This window comes from Copadichromis virginalis, linkage group LG12 (assembly GCF_057382275.1).
Source record: "Copadichromis virginalis isolate Kocher_CV1m ecotype Utaka linkage group LG12, C_Virginalis_male_GT1.1, whole genome shotgun sequence".
Taxonomy (NCBI): domain Eukaryota; kingdom Metazoa; phylum Chordata; class Actinopteri; order Cichliformes; family Cichlidae; genus Copadichromis; species Copadichromis virginalis.
The window spans coordinates 26938813-26960438 of NC_140629.1; the positions used below are offsets into that span (position 1 = coordinate 26938813).

At 38.1% G+C, this 21626-nt stretch overlaps 1 protein-coding gene across 2 annotated transcripts; it reads right to left on the bottom strand.

The window, feature by feature from the left end:
• Nucleotides 1-1344: 1344 nt before the first annotated feature.
• hsd17b3 (hydroxysteroid (17-beta) dehydrogenase 3) lies at nucleotides 1345-20117 on the bottom strand. 2 transcript variants are annotated; one of them, XM_085475715.1, is made up of 12 exons: nucleotides 19842-20117; nucleotides 19001-19194; nucleotides 7526-7572; nucleotides 7227-7302; nucleotides 7008-7115; nucleotides 6147-6214; nucleotides 5607-5651; nucleotides 4849-4883; nucleotides 4632-4713; nucleotides 4481-4546; nucleotides 4197-4346; nucleotides 1345-4107 (listed from the first exon to the last, which is right to left on the bottom strand). In XM_085475715.1, the coding sequence occupies exons 2-12, from the start codon at nucleotides 19149-19151 to the stop codon at nucleotides 4000-4002; spliced, it is 936 nt and encodes a 311-aa protein (XP_085331841.1). In that variant the 5' UTR covers nucleotides 19152-19194; nucleotides 19842-20117; the 3' UTR covers nucleotides 1345-3999. The 2 variants fall into 2 exon arrangements, with proteins under 2 accessions (XP_085331841.1, XP_085331840.1); XM_085475714.1 differs by lacking the exon at nucleotides 19842-20117 and having other exon boundaries at nucleotides 19001-19220.
• Between the last annotated feature and the right edge of the window lie 1509 nt (nucleotides 20118-21626).

A 21626-nucleotide genomic window follows, 5' to 3' on the forward strand; every position in this document is an offset into this window, starting at 1 on the left:
AATCTGAAAAACAAGATTGGTAATTATGTCATAGAAATATTTCAGCTTCTATGAATGTTTGCCCATCAATACAGATGAGCATCACTCCAAAAAAGGCAACATGGAGTTAAAGGTATAGTATATACATCTGGGCTGTTTGGCCAGTCAAGTATGTAAGTGTATGGACTTTTTCAAAACTCCTTTATCCGGGTTAATTGCTACCTTCGTTTTACTTTGCAAGCACAAAGGTGGATAAAGTTCTAGTTTCAAACTAAACACTTGAGTCAACCTGGAATTTTTTTGTGTGTGAGCTTGGTTTAGTGTGTAAGTTTACGCATGTGTCTGAAGGTTAGTAGTGCTGACCTTGGCTTCTGGGTGGGCTGCAGTGGCAATGTGCTTGTCTTGGATCATCTTTGGACCCTTCTGTTTACTGAAACAACACGCAAGCAGTGTCCAGGGAGGAGAAAGGAGTCACACAGGGAGCATCCTCAAAGGCTCTCCTTTTCTTACCCGTGCTTCAACACACACACACACACACACACACACAAACGTACACACAAGAAGGTGTCTTCAAGAGCCCTGACCACCCATGTCACCCATGGTCATCTTCTGTGATAAAACCTTTTTCTTGACCCCTTCCTTAATGAATTCATTATCTGCTGGAGGCTTTAGACACTCTGGGTTTAATATGTGTACCAAAATCTGACCTATCTGATGGTTAAAGCCCTCATTCTGCGTGTGTAGAAAGCTCTCCCACACACTGTCTGGAAAATAAGTGAGATATTAGCTTTGAGAACCGCACTTGACGTTAGAGAGGCTTTGTAAGGGAAACTATAAATTAAAAGGTGTCATAATTGTGCTGCCACCCATACCCATAAATCGCAGATCACCCCAGGTGAGGAAAGTCCCTGCTGTTGAACAACCCAGGTAAACATCCTTTGATTTCAGCTGCAGGTAACACACACGTTGCTCAGACTGCAGCTTTGAAAGTAGATGCATTTACACAGATATTTCAATTTAGCACGCATGATGGGAAACCCCCGGTGGCGGGGAACAGTGTTGTGATAAAAATGGTAATTTGACTACATTTGATCGCCGGATTTCTGCTGCAGCGCTATAGCTCTGGAATCCCAAGGCACGATGAAACCTTTACATTTCGCGCCCTCTAGTGGCCATGACGAATCTTTACACGATCACAACATCCACCCATCGTATTCTTAACAGCTCAAGTTCAGGGTCTAACGGGGCCTGATGAATGATTAATAATAAATCACTCCAATGATTTATTACAGCTCGTAGTATTTATGAAAAACACTACATAAATAAAATTCAGTTGACCTTAGAGAACTCTGAGAAGACATCAAATCACTCAGTTAAAACACATCTTTATTTTTCATGAAGTATGATTTACTAGTTACTCTTGTGTCACCCTGTTTGTGTTGGTATGATAAATACTCCTTTCTTTTTTCTTTCCTTTCTTACATGTAAACGAATATACATAAACCAAAGAAAAAAACATTAAAAAATTTAAACAACACGGCTAATTTACATCTGCAGTCCAGGCCAGGTTAGATTGAAGCTTTACCATGAACAATGATGTGCAACAAAAACAAACAGCTCAGGTAGGAATACGTTAAAAGCGTCCACACACTTGATTTACCATTGGCCATTATTCGCGATGATCAATCAGGCAGCAATACATTTTTGATAATTTGACAATTTTAAAAGACTTTGTGGACGTGAGTTTGGCTCCTACACTATTTGTAGTTGCTGTGAATGTACACAGTGGAAATCGAGGATTTTCTGTCTTAATATATTACAAAACCAAAGTCATATGTATCAATTACAGATAAACTGATGAGCTCACAGATTCTGAGATTTTCTCTTACCATGAATATCCATACCAATCAGTGTATATGTTTCCTACAGTCATTGATCGATACCAAGAGAAGTGAACAGAGTTTTGATTTGTGAACAGGTCATTATTTTCCTTTCTTTTTTTTTAAACATTCAGACTAGGAATAGACTATCTAAGCTCAGGGTCACTCTGACCTTCCTCCCCTTCTCACTCCTTCTTTTTTCTTATTCCCGACACTATCTCTCATGGGGAGGATCATTCATCACGGTTGTCTAAACACCCCTGTCTCCGTGTGATTAGTGACCCTTTTAGGTCAGACATCACTGAAGCACATGCTAATTAAAACAGCTGTGCGTGTCAGCATATATACATACACAGATGAGGGAAGGTTTTGTTTTCTTTAAACACTGTATATCATGCTGTCTGCAGCACACCCTTCAAACTAATTTCTGAGGATGCAGGTAGAAGCTGATAAGTCTCTGTCCCGAACTCCTGCTGTGGATTAGAAAAGAGTCTGATTCTGAGATGATTGCGTCTTCCCATCACGCGAGCAAATGTTTTCTTGATCTCAGAGGAGAATAGAGGATGCTAATGACAGTTAAAAGTGTGTGTGTGTGTGTGTGTGTGTGTGTGTGTGTGTGTGTGTGTGTGTGTGTGTGTGTGTGTGCGTGCGTGCGGATGTGTAGGAGTGAATTAATGGAACAAGACAGGTCCTTCCGTTTAGCAGATAAGGTGTCATTATTATTTTTATTACTCATATCTCTACAAGATATGTAGACACACACACACACACACACACATTTGTCACTGCTATCAGTGCTTAGTCACGTATGAGAAAGTTATGTAAATTTTAACCTTGAATTGCATCAGAATTATTAACTGTGTGGAGTAAGAGATTTATATCTGAACCGTAAAACTGAAGGTGCAAAGAAGGAGAAACACGACATCATTTTTCTATTGACAAGAACACTCATAAATAAGTAATAGTCTGATTACAACAAAAAGCAGTGCTTTGGCAAGTTAACAGTTACTTTGCATTTGGGTGGAATAACTTGGCCTGAGGGTTTTTTTTTTTAAAGCAAATTGAAAAGCTTGTTTTTGAGTGCACAGTATTACATGAAATAACACTAATTACTCAAGTAAACTTGAAAAGCACCATTTGTTCAGTAACAATATTGTTTAAAACCAACAATGGTGATATTTCATTTATTTGAGTGAACAAACAACATGCATCAGTCCCTATAAGATGAAGACGTGGAGATTAAATTAAGAATGTAATTTATAGACATGTGTGTTTTACATGGAAACAGTTCAGACAGTACTACTGCATTCATATTAATACAGTTAGTTCCATAAGTATTTGGACAGTGAGACAATTTTGCCTCTATACACCATGACAGTGGATTTTAAATCAAACAATTAAGATGTGATGGAAGTGCAGACTTTCACCTTTAATTCAGGGGCTGTTTGACAAAGGCAATGCATTAACTGTGTAGATGTTATAACTTTTTTTTTTTTAGTACACAACCAGTTTTGTCAGTCAACTGTAAAAATTAATTGGGCAGGCGAGGCCTTTTCCAGTGTTATTCTGAAGCGGATTCTGAGTGTTGAATGTGGATTTAGTAACTGTTCACTGGAATTTCAAAGATGTCAGTACAAGTAAGGGAGGCCATAGACTGAAAAAAAACAAACAAAATCATCCGAGAGATAGCAAAAACTTCAGGAGTGACCAAACACTGACCGGCTCAAGAACACTGAAATGCCTGAAGGACCACACAAAGATTACAAAAGTAGGTGATGGCAGAATCATTTTGATGGTTAAACAAAAAAAAGGAAGAAAGAAACCTTTTCAACATCAACCCAGGTCGAGAACACTCAAGGTGGTAGGTGCGTCTAAGTCTACAATCAAGACATGCCTTCATGAACATAAATACAGAGGGTTTATAGCAAGATGCAAATCGCTGTTTACAGTCAAGAACAAGAAAACCTGATTAGACTTTCCCAGAAAGCATCTAAACGAACCTGCATAGCTCCACAAAAAAAAATATCAGTCTTCGGACAGATGAAACCAAGATTAACCTGTTGATGGAAAAAGAAAAGCAAGGGGAGAAGAACTTATGATCTGAAGCACACCAGCATGTCTGTCACACATGGATTTTGATTTAGACCAATCCAGCCTGCATTCGATTTTGCTTGGCGTAGTCTTGTAAGCCTTGCATCATAGGTTCTGCATAGAGAATCTTAAGTGGAATAGTCTGCAGCAACCAGCCCTGTACACACATACACACACACATACAATACTGCAGGTCAGTCTCTTGGTGGCAGTTTTTGGCATTATGTTTGCGACTCTAAGTCTTACCAGAACTGTATGACAGATGCTTCCATTTGTTTTGTCTCCAGCGCTGACGTACTGCAGTGAATATTTTACAAAGTCTTCTGGTGAAAAAGTTATCATGTTAGCTTTTTGGAACCCAGCCATTCGAGTGGATACCCCGAATGGAGCCACTGACTGAAAACAGTGCATGAGAGGGAAAGATTTAGGACAAGAGGACAAGAAATAAAAGACTTTAAAGTTAGTTTAAAGAAAATAATTGCTTTCGTTTCATAAAACTTGAGATGATGTCTGAGTGAGGATCAAAATACCTGGATAATAATCCCCTTATCTTTGTATTCAGCTTGTAGACCTTGAGAAAATCTTTCCACAAACACCTATAAGAACGCAAATTAAAATGTGAAGGATCATACGTCGCCTGGGCAGAGAGACTTAAAAGTGTGCCGCTGATGTGAAACTTGCCTTTGATGCAGCATACAGGGTGTACATGGGAAATGGGATAGAAGCAATTCCAGAAGAAACATTCAATATCATCCCTTTCCCTCTATAAATACAATAAACATACAAACAGATATAAATAATTAAACAACACTTATGAGCACAACCTCAGTATTAATTAGCATGTTATAATCCATCACTTTACACATTACATCTAATGAAGAAAACATGGGTAGGAAACCTGTTTGCCATGCCTGGGAGAATAATTTTGCACATCTGGAAACAAAAGAAAATAAGTTCAGACTTGAGTCATATGAAGCAATGAAAAGCATTAACTTGTTTTAGAACAATACAAATAATCCTTAAAAAACAGGGGTGTCAAACAAAATGCCCGGGGACCAGAACTGGGCCGGCAAAGACTCCAATCCGACCACTGGACAGCTTTAGAAAATGTAAAGGATGGCATAAAATGTGGAGTTTTAACTATATTTTAACTCTATACAAAAGTATGTAAATAACAGAAAAGTCCCCGTTCATTCACTATTAACTATAAAAAAAATGTTTGGGTGCACAGTAAAAAAAAGATAATAAACAAAGAACATTTTTTGCAAATTAACAAAAACTTTGTGCTTTATAATTACAGGACAGTCTGGGTGAAGCTACCGAAACTTTGTCTGTAATTTAATTTATTACTTTATGTCGTTTTTATGTAGAAAACTGAGACATACTGCTGAAATCATACTTCCATATCTCAGGAATCTGTTTTAAACTTCTTTAAAATGACAGAAAGGGGAAGTTCATTGATCTGGCCCACTTAAGATCATAGTGGGCTGTATGTGCCACTTTGACAACCCTGCTCTACAAAATCCTTTACGTGCGCTTCCTTTACTGGCAAACCCTCTCAGATTATACTGATGATTATATACTGTCTTCATCAATAAACAATCAATATGAACTTAAATTCATTGTTTTGTAGTAACAATAAAACTATGATCTTACCTTGGCCATCGTCTTCACATTGCAGTTTATCACTTTGGTAATTGTCTGAAAACATAGATGAACATGGGTCTCAGATAATTTCTTTATTTATATCTAAAGAAATGTATTTGGAGCTAAAATGCTCTTCTAAAAACATGTTATTATAAACTGAACCCTCTGAGGTTCAACATCAGGATGCTATCTGCTGTCAAACTTACTACCAATAAAAGTAATAATTATGCAAATGGGGTCAATCCAAACAATCTATAGTTAGTCATAATGTTGTAGTGGTATTTTCTTTTTTTGTTTTTACTTATTGTACATGGAGTCGTGCACAAGGTCCTGGATCTGTTTATTATACATTTGCACACATATGCAGGTGATGCTATTATATCTGCCAAAGCCATAAAGAGAGTCATACAGAAATCACAGCTAGCAGGTGAGCATGGATGATTTTTTTAGAGCCTAATCATCAATGGGTTTTAATAAGGAACAACAAATATAAACATATACACAAAAAACTAAACACCTTTAAGTATAAGCTGCTGAGGTACTACTGACCTTGTCCAGCTCATCATTCTCAAGGAATCTGCAGGGAATGAAGCAAGGCAGCGTTCCTACATTGTTGACTGGGGTAGAAAAAAGCGCGGAAAATAACTGATATTATTTTCTTAAATAATTAGGGTTTTTTCCCCATTTTTTTTGTCTCTAAACACAAAGTGCCTGTGTTGATTTGCAAATTTTTATAAATTTGTGTTTCATTTACAGTTGTTGAATATGTTGAATGTTTAAAATGACCATTTCATGAATAGTGTTAGCTCACTGTGAATGACATGTCTCAAAAATGTTGGAATGGTGGCAGCAAAAGGCTGGAAAAGTAAATGATACTAAAAAGAAACAACTGGAGGAATGTTTTGCGGCTGATTAGATTGATCGGTAACAGGTTGGTTGTCTTTTTTGGGGGAAATCTTTGCATGTTCCAGCAAAATATTGATCAACTCGATTCTGCATCAACTACAACTGCATTGTCTGGGTGCTGACAGGCCTGCCGATCTTCCATAACTTTCACCAAAGAAGTATGACAAAGGAGATCCAGGGCTGTTGAGCAGCTAGAATCCTATATCGGACAAAACATGGAACAACATTCATCTCCCAAAATTCCACAGTCTGTAAAATCAGCAGATTTACAAATTGTTCTTAAAAGAAGAGGGGCTGCTACATTGCAGTAAACATGGCTCTGCCCCAGCTTAGTGCTTAAAAGCTAATGTTTTTCTTAAAATGGTGTTTAAAAATGAAGATGTTTTGTTGTAAATAAAATATGGGCTCATGAGATTTGCAAATCATTGGATTGTGTTTCTATTTACGCAGCATGCCATCTTTTTTGGAACTGGATTTTGTATGGAGGCACAAATAAAAGCTCACCTAAAACTCCTATGTTGAGGTCCTTCAGTTGCTCTTCAATTTCACTAAAGATATTTTCTTTGGTAAAATCTGTTGCTATCACTTTCACCCTCTGCCCTGTGGCTTCTCCTGTGAACAATGAAAAGACAAATATTGTGCACCGTTTGCCTGGATCAACAGCATATTAGCAGATATCATACATTTTAGGAAGCAAAGAAAATAAAACATGCACATAGATACCTATCTCTTTAGCCACTTGATCCAGTTTTGTTTTGGTTCTGCTCATGACTACAATGTTCATTCCCCGCTGAGCTAGCTGAGATGCAATAGCGATAGTGGAAAAGTACATATGAAAACACAGTTACACAGCAAAAAGTAGCAAGTGTGCCTCAAAGGAACAGTAGTTTAACTATGGTGTGCTCATTTCAAATTATTATACATATAAGTATTTGCTAAAATATAAAAAGATATTATGTACAGTATGTGTATTCGTTTTGTTTTATGAGAACACAAGCAGAGTTATTTAAACAGTCACTTACTGCAAATGCATATGCTCTTCCTATTCCCTCTGAAGAACCAGTCACCACTGAAAGGAGGATGGAGAGACTGAAAATTACAAATGAATCCCTCATCAAATCTCCTGCAGTTTCCATTCTGACCACTAGAGGCACTGTACTGCACAGAACAGTACAGTAATGCACTGCCTTACCCATCTTCCTCTGCTTTCAGCCAAATCCCAGGATTGTTTTATTATTTGTTTACATTAGTTTAATCCTCACTCCATTCTGTTTGTACAAACTGTGCTAAAACAGCATGTTCCCCTGGTGTGATAAAGAACTGATAGGAACAGCTTGTTTCTGAGTGTTCACTGCTCTCCCATTTCCTCCTGGCCCTTATTACAAAGACCACAGGCTGTTTTCATCACCGTTTTCAGACCTAAATGAGAATTCATATCTAATTATGTTTTACAGCACTGAGAAAATTGTGTAAAGCCATTAAAACATTAAAAAGATCCCATGGTTTGAAGTGTTGTTAGCACAGGGGGGAAATGAGTAATGTGACACTGCCTATTAACTACTGAAACAGGAACTGAAATTAAGCCTCCGTTTTAATTTGTTCAGCTGAACAAATAAATTGAATTCACACTTTTACTACTTAATTAGGAAAGTATCAAATGACAAAGAAACCTCACATTGAGCCTCCGTTTTATGAAATGCAATCCGCTAAGTTTTGTCATTTATATTTCTTCTTTAGTGAAAACCACAGTATACACAAACAGGCAGCAGTATGTTCAAATAGGGCTTTAACATGTAGATATACATACTGAACTATAAAAAACAAACAAACAAACAACCTAATTATATCAACTTAAGAACTACATTCAAGACAATGAAACAGTGAAAATAACCAAACTGAGCATGTGCGGTGAGGTTATGTGATGAGAAGTGGACGTTTTGATTTTAATATATGGTGCTCATGTTAAACATGATCAAAGTTTTAAATAATATAGTCAACATAAGTAAAAGTTACCGCAGTGAACCAAAAGCTCAAGTTTCAGACTGCTCTAAATGCTCTAAGCCAGGAGAGTCAAACACAAGGCTTGAGGACCAGAATTGGCCCAGCAAAAACTGCAATTTGGCCCACTGGATAGCATTGGAAATTTTAGTTTTAGTTTTTTCAAATAAGTTTTATAATGTTTCCTGTTGATAAAGACGTCCCTCATGTCTATTCATCCTGCACCAAATAATTAAATAAACAATTAGATGACAGAAAGAAAATCCACTTTTTTTTTTATATTCATCTATAATACAAATTTCTGTTGTTAAACTTCCTTCGACTGACAGAAATGGGAGTTTCTTTGTACCAGCCCACTTATGGTAAGTTCAAAGTGAGTTGTGTGTGATTCTCAATGTTTGCATGGAGCAATCAGTACAAAACAAAAAAAACTCGAAAAGAGTGCGTTCTTAAAGGGAGAGGCACTAAAACTGTGATCATCTGCACTATGCCCCAGGAGAAGATAAGGATTATTACTGTAACATTAGTAAACACATCCGCTTTATAAACTAAGCACACACAAGCACAAAATCCATTTAGTGATTATCTGGAAAGAAAACTATAAATGCTCAGGCAAATGGTCCTAACAGGTATTCAGTCAGTGGCTTGCAAAAGTATTCGGCCCCCTTGAACTTTTTCACATGTTGTCACATTACAGCCACAAACATGAATCAATCTTATTGGAATTCCACGTGAAAGACCGATACAAAGCGGTGTACACGTGAGAAGTGGAACGAAAATCATACATGATTCCAAACATTTTTTTTTTTTTACACATAAATAACTGAAAAGTGGGGTGTGCGTAATTATTCAGCCCCCTGAGTCAATACTTTGTAGAGACACCTTTTGCTGCAATTACAGCTGCCAGTGTTTTAGGGTATGTCTCTACCAGCTTTGCACATCTAGAGACTGAAATTCTTGACCATTCTTCTTTGCAAAACAGCTCCAGCTCAGTCAGATTAGATGGACAGTGTTTGTGAACAGCAGTTTTCAGATCTTGTCACAGATTCTCGATTGGATTTAGATCTGGACTTTGACTGGGCCATTCTAACACATGGATATGTTTTGTTTTAAACCATTCCATTGTTGCCCTGGCTTTACGTTTAGGGTCGTTGTCCTAATGGAAGGTGAACCTCCGCCCCAGTCTCAAGTATTTTGCAGACTCCAAGAGGTTTTCTTCCAAGATTGCCCTGTATTTGGCTCCATCCATCTTCCCATCAACTCTGACCAGCTTCCCTGTTCCTGCTGAAGAGAAGCACCCCCAGAGCATGATGCTGCCACCACCATATTTGACAGACAAATTCCCCCACCTGAGCTATAGATCTCTGCAGCTCGTCCAGAGTCACCATGGGCCTCTTGGCTGCATTTCTGATCAGCGCCCTCCTTGTTCGGCCTGTTAGTTTAGGTGGACGGCCTTGTCTTGGTAGGTTTACAGTTGTGCCATACTCCTTCCATTTCTGAATGATCGCTTGAACAGTGCTCTGTGGGATGTTCAAGTGACTGCACTCAGACCAAAGGGGGCTGAATAATTACGCACACCCCACTTTTCAGTTATTTATTTGTAAAAAAAAATGTTTGGAATCATGTATGAGTTTTGTTCCACTTCTCACGTGTACAGCACTTTGTGTTGGTCTTTCACGTGGAATTCCAATAAAATTGATTCATGTTTGTAGCTGTAATGTGACAACATGTGGGAAAGTTCAAGGGGGCCGAATACTTTTGCAAGCCACTGTAATCTCTCCAGCGTGTCCTGTGTCTGCTTCAGGGCCTGCCCCCGATGGGACATGCCCGGAACACGTCACCCAGGAGACAATATTATTCATATAGCGCCAAATCTCAACAATATAAAGGCACTTTATATTGTAAAGAAAACAGAGAAAACCCCAATATTCATACGAAATCATATGACCCCTTACGAGCAGGCATTTTGGCGACAGTGGGAAGGAAAAACTCCCTTTTAACAGGAAGAAACCTCCAACAGAACCAGGCTAAGGGAGGGGCAGCCAAAGACAGGACAAAGACATGCTGTTGAAGAGAGTCAGAGAATAATAATAATAACTAATAATTAATACAGAGGGGTGTATAAACACATAGTAAATTTAAAAATGTGACTGAAGAAGAAACAATGCATCATGGGAATCCCGCAGCGGCCTAGATCTATTGCAGCATAACTAACAGAGGATTCAGGGTCACCTGATCCAGTCCTAACTATATGCTTTATCAAAAAAGGAACGTCTTAAGCCTAATCTTAAAAGTACAGAGGCTGTCTGTCCCCTAAATTCAAACTCGAAGCTGGTTCCACAGAAGACGGACTTGAAAGCTGAAGGCTCTGCCTCCCATTCTACTTTTGAATACTCTAGGAACCACAAGCAAGCCCGCAGTCCTAGAGCAAAATGCTGTAATGGGGGTGATATGGTACTATAAGGTCATTAAGATAAGATGGGGCCTGATTATTCAAGACCTTGTATGTGAGGAGTACATAAAAATTTAAATTCGATTCTGGATTTAATGGTGAGTCATTGAAGAAAAGCCACTATATTAGAAACATGCGCTCTCTTTCTTACTATAACTGCAAATTAGAACAATTAACTTTTCACATAGTAACAAGATTTTATAATGCTATAACACAAAAGAATAAAAATAGTGTTATATTGTTCCCTTGGTAGAGTGGCAAAAATAGGCTGCCTTAGTCAATGTCCTTTTATTTTGTCTGCAGAAACTGAGTTACTGTTATTTAAGTTTACACAAACTTTATCTAGACTAACCTCAAATCTGGTATTTCAATATTCCTTGATTACTCAAATATTTTTTAATTCAATTGCAACAAACCTGAAATACACTATGTATGTTTTTGTTTTTTTGGGTTTTTTTTTTTACAATTTTTGCATCCACCAAAATACAGTGGAGGTGAAAGGAGAGCATTTATTTAAAATACTTGCCAATGGACAGGAACCATTTGAATAATCCCTATGAAAACATAAACTATGTGAAACACAGATTGTCCTGTATCATGATTTTTAAAGAAGAAACATTACAAGATGTACCCAAAAAGTTGATTCTCTTCATCTGGACGTAGTATTTTCAGTGTGAGTTCTTTGGTCTCAACTGCCTGCAAATTTTTCAAACCTTATAAACAGCACATTTGCGTAATGGCTTAAACTAGCACTACTGGCGAAAAATGGGCTGTGAGATCAGTTTCTTGATCATTAAGATGCAAATTGTAATGACCATTGATCAGCAATGATTGATCAATGGTCCTATGTACCACAGAAGAGCTAACTTGTCAGGCCAGGACTCCACAGTCTATTCACACCTTCTGAATTGAGGAGCGGGCCTAAGGGTACATCTTTCCCCATCTCACAATGCTCTGTGAATGGCACTCATGACCATTGATCAGTGGTCTTTGATCAGTAGTTGTTGATCATTGGTTGTAAAAATTTGCATATTAATGATCAAGAAACTGACTGCACAGGCCATTGTTCACCAGTAGTGCTAGTTTATGTCACTGCTGCAGTGGGAGTTGTGTGGGGTTGAAGGGAAAAGGACCCAATCGCAGGCACTGACGATGCAATGAGTGGGCTTTATTTACATGAGGTGATAATACAGACAGAACAGAGATGGGATGGACGGAAACTAAGAACAAACCTAAACAAATATGAAACCATAACTCAGAGGAAAACATCTGTGGTGGAACACGGGATGACACGTGGAGGTAACACAGACAAACCAGCGATGAGCACACACTATAAATACACACAGAGGAAAATGCAGAATGGCAAACAGGAGGGCTGAACCTAATTGACCTGATGAGACAGGGGAAACGTGAGCTGAACACACTGACATAAGACACGGACCTTCACAATAAAACAGGAAATACACAGAGACGCAGACTGGGGGTAAGAGAGAACACTGAGGAGCACGAGGGAGAGCACAGACATGACGGCCTGGGGAAACATGGAATAGAACACAAGGAGGGGAAAACAAGGCACCAGAACTCCAGTACACAGAGGGGGACAAAGGGGGTAAAGACACGAGGGGAAATCCAAACTGAACAACTAAGGACCCATAGACTAACTCCTTAGAGTAACAAATGAACTTAAAACCGAAAAAAAAAAGAAAAAGGGGGGCGCTGGGTCAAAATGACCCAGGACCACGACAGTTATAGTCATTACGCAAATGTACTGTTTATAAGGGTGGAAAAAATTGCAGTCAGCTGATACTGAAGAAATAACACTGAAAACGCTATGTCCAGATGAACAGAATCAACTTTTTGGAATTTCCTTACCTGGATGCATCAAGACATTACAAGATGCAATAAATAATTTCAGCATATTTTTATGCAGAACCTCCACAAAACTATTCTGCACTGATGCTTCTTAAAATTAAAAGAAAAACAAAGAAAGCCATCTCGGATGGATGGATGGATTAGGGAAGGTTTTTTTCAGCTCATTCACAAGGGGTCGCCATAGCAAGTAGCTCCCCATGCTTGATTTGGCAGAGTATCTACACCAGATGTTTTTACTGACGCAACAGCAAAGGACTTGTCAGACAGCTGCTGCAAGTAAGCTGCACTGTAGGGAAATTGTTCCACTAAGGAATATAGTATATAGTATATAGTACATATATACTATATATAGTATAGTATTTGTAATATTTGTGCAAAGTTGTCATTTACGTTCATAAGCTGACTTACTACCAGAGATGGGCAGTAACGCGTTACTTGTAGCGCGTTACTGTAATCTGATTACTTTTTTCAGGTAACGAGTAAAGTAAGGGATTACTATTGCAAAAACCGTAATTAGATTACTGTTACTTTCCCGTAGGAACGCTGCGTAACTGCGTTACTAAAACCGTGATTTTTTTGCGAGAATATCTCATGACAGTGACAACAGCTGTGTGCAGATCAACAATGGATCATATGAGTGCGGGAGAGAGTATGAGCGTGCAGCATTTAAAGCGTGGAAATACTGACCTTACTTTGAGTTTGATTCCATAAAAAGTGACAAAAACATTAGTGTCCGTTGTGCGTGGGAAGAAAACTTCTTTTTACAGCGAAAAAAACCCCCTAAACTTCCAAGCAAGCGCCGAGTGTGCTATGACGTAATGGGAAACTCACAGAGAAACTCGCGGATTCTTCCAGTGACCGGGTAAACCTCCACTTACGCCACTCCTGCTTTACAAGTGAAAATAGAGCAACAGGACCGCTAGTCTTTGATGTTATTTATTTTCTGCTGTGTTTTACTTGCATCTATTTGAAAGAGTGTAAACACACACAAAAAAATATATTTTATGTGCTGGAATGTGCAGAAAATAAGTTTAAATGTTAAACAAATTTCTTCCAGTCCGAGAATGTTGCATATAATTAAATTTTTGCATGATGCATAAAGTTAAAAGGTTAAAACTAATAAAACAAGTTTTAAAAAGGGACTTTTCCATTTGATTACATTTTGTATGATGGCTTATGCAGAAAAAGTAGAATTGGGCTGAAAGATCTATCGCTTTATCACCTACTCAGGTTGTAAATCGTGTTTTTAAAAAGTAACTAAGTAACTAAGTAATTAATTACTTTTGAAAATAAGTAATCAGTAAAGCAATCGGATTACTTTTTCTAGGGAAGTAATCAGTAATTAGTTACTGATTACTTTTTTCAAGTAACTTGACCAACACTGCTTACTACAGTTGTCTGATGAATTTTAATATTTTTTGGCAAACTAGCAGAGCAGATCACTTGTTTTCTTGATTTGTTGATGTATGTCTATATCTGTACTATCAACATAAACTGAACGGGTTCAGTTGATTCTGAGAAATTCTTTGTAGTATTTCATCCATAAAAACAATTTTCGCTTGGGGAAATACTTTGTTTTTCAGACCATAAAAACAGTCGCACATTTAGAATGAGCATGTTTCTTCTAAATGAGCCAACTTGGAGCTGGACATTTATCGGCCTTCCTGTGCAGAAATGTTCAGCTCAAAGGATGTCCTTTTGCACGCCCATAACACAATGAGAGGATTAAACGCCTCTGTTGACACTGCAGCACTGGAAGGGCTGGAAGTCATGAGGAAAGAATAACATCTCAGCTACCCTTTGCTGGTCAGCACCATAATATTTCAAGAGAAAGCTTCTAAATGACATGTACTGCAACAAAAATGACAGACAGCTACACTAGAGCTTCACCCCTGGTCCTTTAGTGTATTACTTCAATAGATTATTAAAGATGTCTAACCCAAGAACAACTTCTTGTCCCTTCACAATTTAATTATAGTCCACCTTTTTGCAGATTGCAGCATCTGTAATTCATGATTTCCACTGTTACTCAAACCTGAGCCAGTCACAGGAAAATCACTCTTCTGTGTCATTTCCTTCAAATAACTTAAACAAAACAATATTGTGGCAAGGTCAGACATGTAGACGAAGACTTCTGTATTCAACTTGCTATTCCTGCATTAGCTGTAATGCTAAACTACAGCGAGCACAGCCTTTAATTAGGATCACTCCGTCATACACCACAGCAGTGAGAGGTGGTAAACGGACACAGCAGTCTAACTCACGGTGCTCCGCTGGCTACACCAAACACAGAAAACACAGCAGCTGTAATTTTACACAAAAATGGCAAATCAACACCTGATAACTGTAACTGCCATTACAACAATACAACTTAGAACACGTTAACATCAGATATACGTGTTCTAAGTTGTCCTCTAGCCAGCGGCCCTTTCCCCTAGCCCACTACAATATATTTAAAATCTATTTGTGATATTTAATGAAAAATATGAAACAACATTTTCATAAATTAAAAGGGTCCTTAGCTGGTAATGTTCTTTGAAGAACCATAGAGTCTTTAAAAAGAACCATTTAAGAACCATTATTTTTCTGAGAGTGAAGAAACACAGCATTATGTAGTTATATAACATTTGGTTATAAAAAAAAAATTGGATTCCTCTGTGACAAACTGAATAAAATCAACATACCCAAAATAATTTGAAACCAGACATGACTGTGACATTTTCCTTTATGCAAATGAGCTCTGTGAACTGCAGCAGCCTGTGGAGGCTTCTCTTCAAAGACAAATGTGCTGTTGTGTGAGAGTGATGCAGCAAGAAAGACTGTCATTTAAAAGCCAGCAGGATAGTAAAACTGGAAGCCAACTTAAGACATTTTCCAATATTAAATTAATGTTGAGCCTATGCACTCAACAAGGGCAACAAGGGAATAGAAAGTCTATTTGTCCCCATTGTTAACAGTGTTTCTAAGTGCCATATTTGTCCACTTTATACAAAAACTGTGTGATCTCACAAAGCTCGCCACAGTTACTTCACTTTAATATGTCACAGTGAGTTCATTGTACTCTATTGTCAGAGTTGAGTAGCTTGCCATCATCAGTGTGTGAATGTGTGTGTGAATGGGTGGGTGACTGGATGTGTAAAGCGCTATACAAATACAGGCCATTTACCATTTACCATTTGAGTAAATAAATACTGAAGGATGACACAATGTTTAGACACAGTGTTTGCAATGTTGCCTCTGTCCACCAGCGCAGCGGATTTTAAATCAAATAACATAAATGTGATTTAAGGGCAGAATTTCATCTTTAATTCAAGTGGTTTAACTTTTAGGAATCACAGTCGTCATTGTGCATAGTTCCCTGTGTTTAGAAACTCAAAAAGCTGGACAAACTAAGATCATTTTAAGTTATATTGAAATCTTGTGGACATCACCAGATGTTAATGCTTTGCTCAGGCCTTAACTGCAACTACATTCGGTTTGCTTTTCTCTCTACCTTCAGATTTTATTTTCAGTAACTAAAAAACATGCTCTATTTGACTAATATCAAATGAATTATTTGTCTATTGAAGAGTATCCCATTACTTTGGCTTGAGAAACTCTTGGGTTGCTTTTGCAACATGCTTTGGGTCATTATCTATTTGCACTGCCTGATAGGTTATGCAGCACATGGCTGAATCTAAGCAGAGCGTATAGCCCTGCACACTAAATAATTCATCCTTCTACATTTATCAGTCACATTATCAGTAAACAATAGTGATTCACTCACAATTAGAACCATACACACACATGTCGTAATAATGCCCCTACCTGGTCAGAGGGCCCGGTGGCGCCAGTGTCAGGCAGCCTCGCCTCTGTCAGTGCGCCCCAGGGCAGCTGTGGCTACAATGTAGCTTACCATCACCAGTGTGTGAATGTGTGTGTGAATGGGTGAATGACTGAATGTAGTGTAAAGCGCTTTGGGGTCCTTAGGGACTGAGTAAAGCGCTATACAAATGCAGGCCATTTACCATTTACCATCTTTGTCAGATAAGGCGGTATGCTTCAAATCACGAGCAGTTTCCCTTGCTATCGTTCTGGTACAAGTTAAGTTGAGTTTCATCTATCTGGTTTGCAGGCTCTGCTAGATGTTTTTTGGCCTTACTGTTTCTGTGTATGACCAGTGATTTGCATCTCGGTGTAAACCCTCTGTAATTACATTCATGAAAGCATCTCTTGATTGTACCTCTTGATGATGATTCACGTACCACCTTAAAAGTGTTCTTACCTTGGTTAGATGTTGTGTTTGGGTGCTGCTGAGCTGCCCAGTGCCTTCACAACTGATGGTTAGGTTACTCCTGCATTTTTAGTGTCTCTCTGGCAAGCTTGTTTTGGTTGTTCAGCCTAGTGATTCCCTCCTTCACTTGCACTGACATCTTATTGGTGGACAGCTACCAAATACAAGTACAGCACTTATATTTGAAAAGCCCACATCTCTTATCTGCCTAATTATTATGAAAGAAAAAAAGAAAATGCCTCACCTGATAGTGAAATAGTTAATTGTCCTAATTATTTGTGAGCTTCTAAAAAATGGGGCATTGCCATTTGAGTAACTTATTCTTTGTTATCAATAGATCCATGCACATGCACAACACCGCTTAGGCTTCTTGAAACTAAAAATGTTTAAAAGGTCTGAAGAGGGATACAAATGGGGCTTTCCAATTATTGGGAGAAATAATTGGAGAGGGGTGTCATTTATGCAGCCGTGCTGTTCAGATGTTATTCCTCTGGAATGAAAGTGGGAAGGAAAGTGGGCTTTGGGAAGAAAAGCAAGATCAGCCCAGTGTTTTTATTAGGCTTCTTTGAGCACTGTGAGAGAATAACCCCTTCAGAAGATGCCAAAGCAAACCTCTTGAGTGAATGAAACTGCTTCTGGACCTGCAGAGGAATGTCACAAGGAGATTGACAAGAGAGCAAGTATTTGCTCATTTCCTCAGCCGCCTTTAAGTTGACTCTATTCTGTAGTTTCATTTGGAGTGTTTATGTTAGATTTGTTGTACCCACTTCGAATGTAAAAGCTTCCTGCTTATTATTCTTAATCCTGTATATCCACTCACTACAAAAACACTTCAGGGTAAAATGTTTTGGGAAAACACTGAAAAACATGATTGGTTTAAATCAAACCTTCAACAGTAATTTGCCATTTTCAACCCGAAGGTTTGGCTTTACTTCTCTGTTCTTGAAATCTGAAAATGTTTTTCCTATTCTTAATTAGAAACAGTTTGCATATATAATTTGCGTATCATAATTTGCACTTTAACAGCCCTTTTTACACAACTACATGCCAATCTAAATTATTACAAGTTTGAAAATGAATGGAATATGGTGCATTTTGTCAGTAAGCTTATCACTACATGTAATTGTGTATAAAATAAATGTAGTTGTTATGTTTTCTTTACATTTTTCGGAAGAGTAGGCTATAGTGTGGTAAGGTAGAGGAATATTTCTGACTCCCTGTACTATACCAAGTTCTTCCTGTTAAACTAGTCACACAGGTATGACTTGTCGTTATGCAGCTTTTTTCCAATGTCAACTATGATGACGCGGATCATTTTGCTCATCTCAGAATGGATGTTATGTGAAAAACATGCAGTTTATGCTTGATGTTCCATACATTTTGATATTGAATTTGAATTGTGTTTTCTGTACATATATCAGCTGCCCTGCAAGTATATAAAAAAAGAAGTATTTTAAGCGTCGGGACTTGCCTCCTTTGGGTATATCAGCGCACAAGCGCAATCTTGTGTAACGATGAAATGTTAAAACAAGTTTGGGCAGGGGACTCACGCTATTGTGACCTACTAAATGCACTTTTACACACAAGTTGATCAACTAAATCACTTTCACTGCTTAGTGTTCATGGCACTTGCAGATTCTGCCATGTACACTTTAGCTTATTAATTAATTCAAATAATGTAGTCATTTAAAAGTTCTAATTACATACAGTATACACATAAATGTAGTGTTGTATCACAAAACGTGATACCTATGTTGGCTTGATACTACGTAACCTACTGAAGTTCCAGGATTTATTTATCATAGTATGACCTACTGAAGATTGTATGGTATTCATTACACATGGCACAGACACGCACAGCACAAACGCATACATGTGGACATGCATAAACATGCTGCTCACCTGCCCACTCTCCCATTGAGGTGAAGAAAGTTTTTGGCAGTGGAAACCACAGTTTTGGAAAAAGCATCCTACTGAAAAGCAGTAGCCTCACTCCATAGTACACCACAACTCCAGTACCAAGAGAAATGAAAAAGAGTTCCATGAAATCCATGCTTCTCTGGTACAGAAGGCTCAGGAGTCAAGTGTCTGTGAGTCTGTGAGAGAAACATTTTTGTTCAGCGGGAAAGACTGACACAAAGAGGGAACGAGGAACAGGATCCTCCCATTTAACCCTTGTATGGTGTTCGGGTCTGTGAGACCCGTGTTCAGTTTTTTTCAAAAGAAAAATTAAACAATTAATTATTTTTTCACGTGTAAATGTGTTGTGTCTTTCCACTCACTCCACTTGATTATAACTGATTTATTTATAACATTTTATATAAAAGAAAAACGAGAAGCACATTAATTCATAAATGTGATCTAACAAAGGTAAAGGGAAAAAATTAACCATGTTTGCTGTTCATATGTCTTGTAATTGGGATGAAGTAAACATCTGTTGAGTAATTTAACATAAAATTGTTTGATAGTGTTAATTTGGAAAGCCAAAACTCTAGCGGGTCCACCAGACCCATGAACACTGGCTGAGTAACAAAAATACGAACACCACACAAGGGTTAAAGAACATCTCAATATACACACAGACAGGCAGACAGTCACACACACACACACACACACACACACACACACACACACAAACTTAGGCTGGTAGGTATGGAAGAGTGCTAAGTGTGTAATTAAATCTTATCGTGTTCTGAGCAGCTGCATTATGACTTCATTTTCATTTAAAAAAAGTCTCACTCACCTTTAGCGCTGCAATGTCTGATCAAGTATTTGTAAAATTGTCATTTCTCATTTTTTATTTGATATTCTTTACTTGAATCTGCAAGTTCTGTCTGCCTTTCACTTTGCTGCTGTAACACGTGAATTTCCCAACGAGGGACAATAAAGGATATTTCTCTTCTATTCTGTTTGTATCAACAAATCCATTGTTTGTCAAAAGTGATCATCTTTCTTGTCGTTATAATGTCTAGAAAGCTTTTTTCTTGACATGCGTACCATAATTGTAAGTTATCCCAGTTAATACACAGCCTTCAGTGAAATGGCCACCGAAATTCAAACGAAGACTGATAGGGATTAGTGTCACTATGATTTACAGTTAGATAACTGTGTGGAAAAACATGTTCTGCATGTCACCTGACAATGGGCTATGTGCAAAAAGGCGAACTAGTTTCTCACAGTACTTGTACTTTCTCAGATACTTAAGTGATATGTCTGTAATATGTCTGCTTATTGCCCAGAACACATTAAAGGCTATTTGACCAGCATTTTCCACACAAATATCAAGTTACTCTGATTTTGAGAAATACTGAAATAGGGCACATTTAGTCAGTTGGTGTCTTGCACTGAGTAGGTTGCTTTATGTGGTAAACTATATTTATTTGATGTGATCAGTATTCAGTAAATGCATAATACTTATTGTGTGGTAAACCACAGAGAGGAATGAATACTCTCTTGGGAGCCAACATAAATGTGTGATTGCATGATTTGTTTATCTCTGGTGTCACCGATGATAGACTGACAGAAATGTGGTCCACTTTGTCTTGTATAACTTCCAGGTTTTTAAAATAAGCAGTTTTCATTTATACATTGGTCAAGATTCTGACCTGATAACCTAAAGGCTGCGTGCCTGTACATCTGCTTTGAAATATCTCTGCCACCTAGTGGTAAGAAAATCTAAATCAAGCAGTTCGAGATTATGTGAGAAGATAAACTCGTCTACACTCTACAGATACACTCTACAGATAACTATCCTGTGTACTCTGGGTTATGCCTTTCCCCCCAGTGAATGACCACATGCCATGTGCAAGATTAGAGAATTCCTTGAATACAAGCCACATTTAGGGATCAGAGATGTCAACAGGACTGGACTTGGATTATTTTTTGGTATGTATATATGTGTGTGTTCCCCTCAGCTGGTGCTAGCAGCAGCACGCTCCTCTGACTGTGAGGCCTGGTTACTACTTGTTGCTGGTACTACTGTTCACGGTGCAGCAGCCCCGACAGCTAACATGTCTGTTAGTTTGGCACATTTTATTGCATCTATTTTTGTTTTTACTATTTTCTCTCAGCTTTCCAGCTCCACCTTCTCGCCATTTGATCCATGAGCACACAGCATAGCTATGGGAGGGGCCGGTCACGTTACGAGATTTGATTGGGCAATCCAGTGTCAGTCATGAAAATGAACCAATGGACTGCTGTCACTGCTTGTTCGGCCGGTGCATAGTGGCCCTTCAGGCAAAAAAGTGATTGTTTTTCAATTTCTTTTTTCCAGTTTATTTTTTTTTCTTTTTTTCTTTTCAATTTTTTTACGTTAATGTCTTTACTTGTATTGGGAAATAGACTTTATGAGCATGATTTACAAATGGGGTTATATATAAAATTTCAAAATTAACATTTTTCAAGTGATGACTTTGTGTTATTGTACCTACTTTATAACCAATCCAACCCTTTAAGGCCACTTAAAATATCCTTATAGACCTATTGTTATATTTGTTGCAATTTCTGCTATTCTCTTGGCCAGATTACT

Bases quoted from the DNA above. Each gene is read 5' to 3' on its own strand.
- hsd17b3 (XM_085475715.1), bottom strand. From the start codon at position 19,151: ATGGATTTCATGGAACTCTTTTTCATTTCTCTTGGTACTGGAGTTGTG. The intron at 4,714-4,848 runs GTTTCCTACCCA...TTGTATTTATAG, and splicing joins CTCCCAGGCATGGCAAACAG to AGGGAAAGGGATGATATTGA. The intron at 4,547-4,631 runs GCAAGTTTCACA...GCGTTCTTATAG, and splicing joins CCCTGTATGCTGCATCAAAG to GTGTTTGTGGAAAGATTTTC.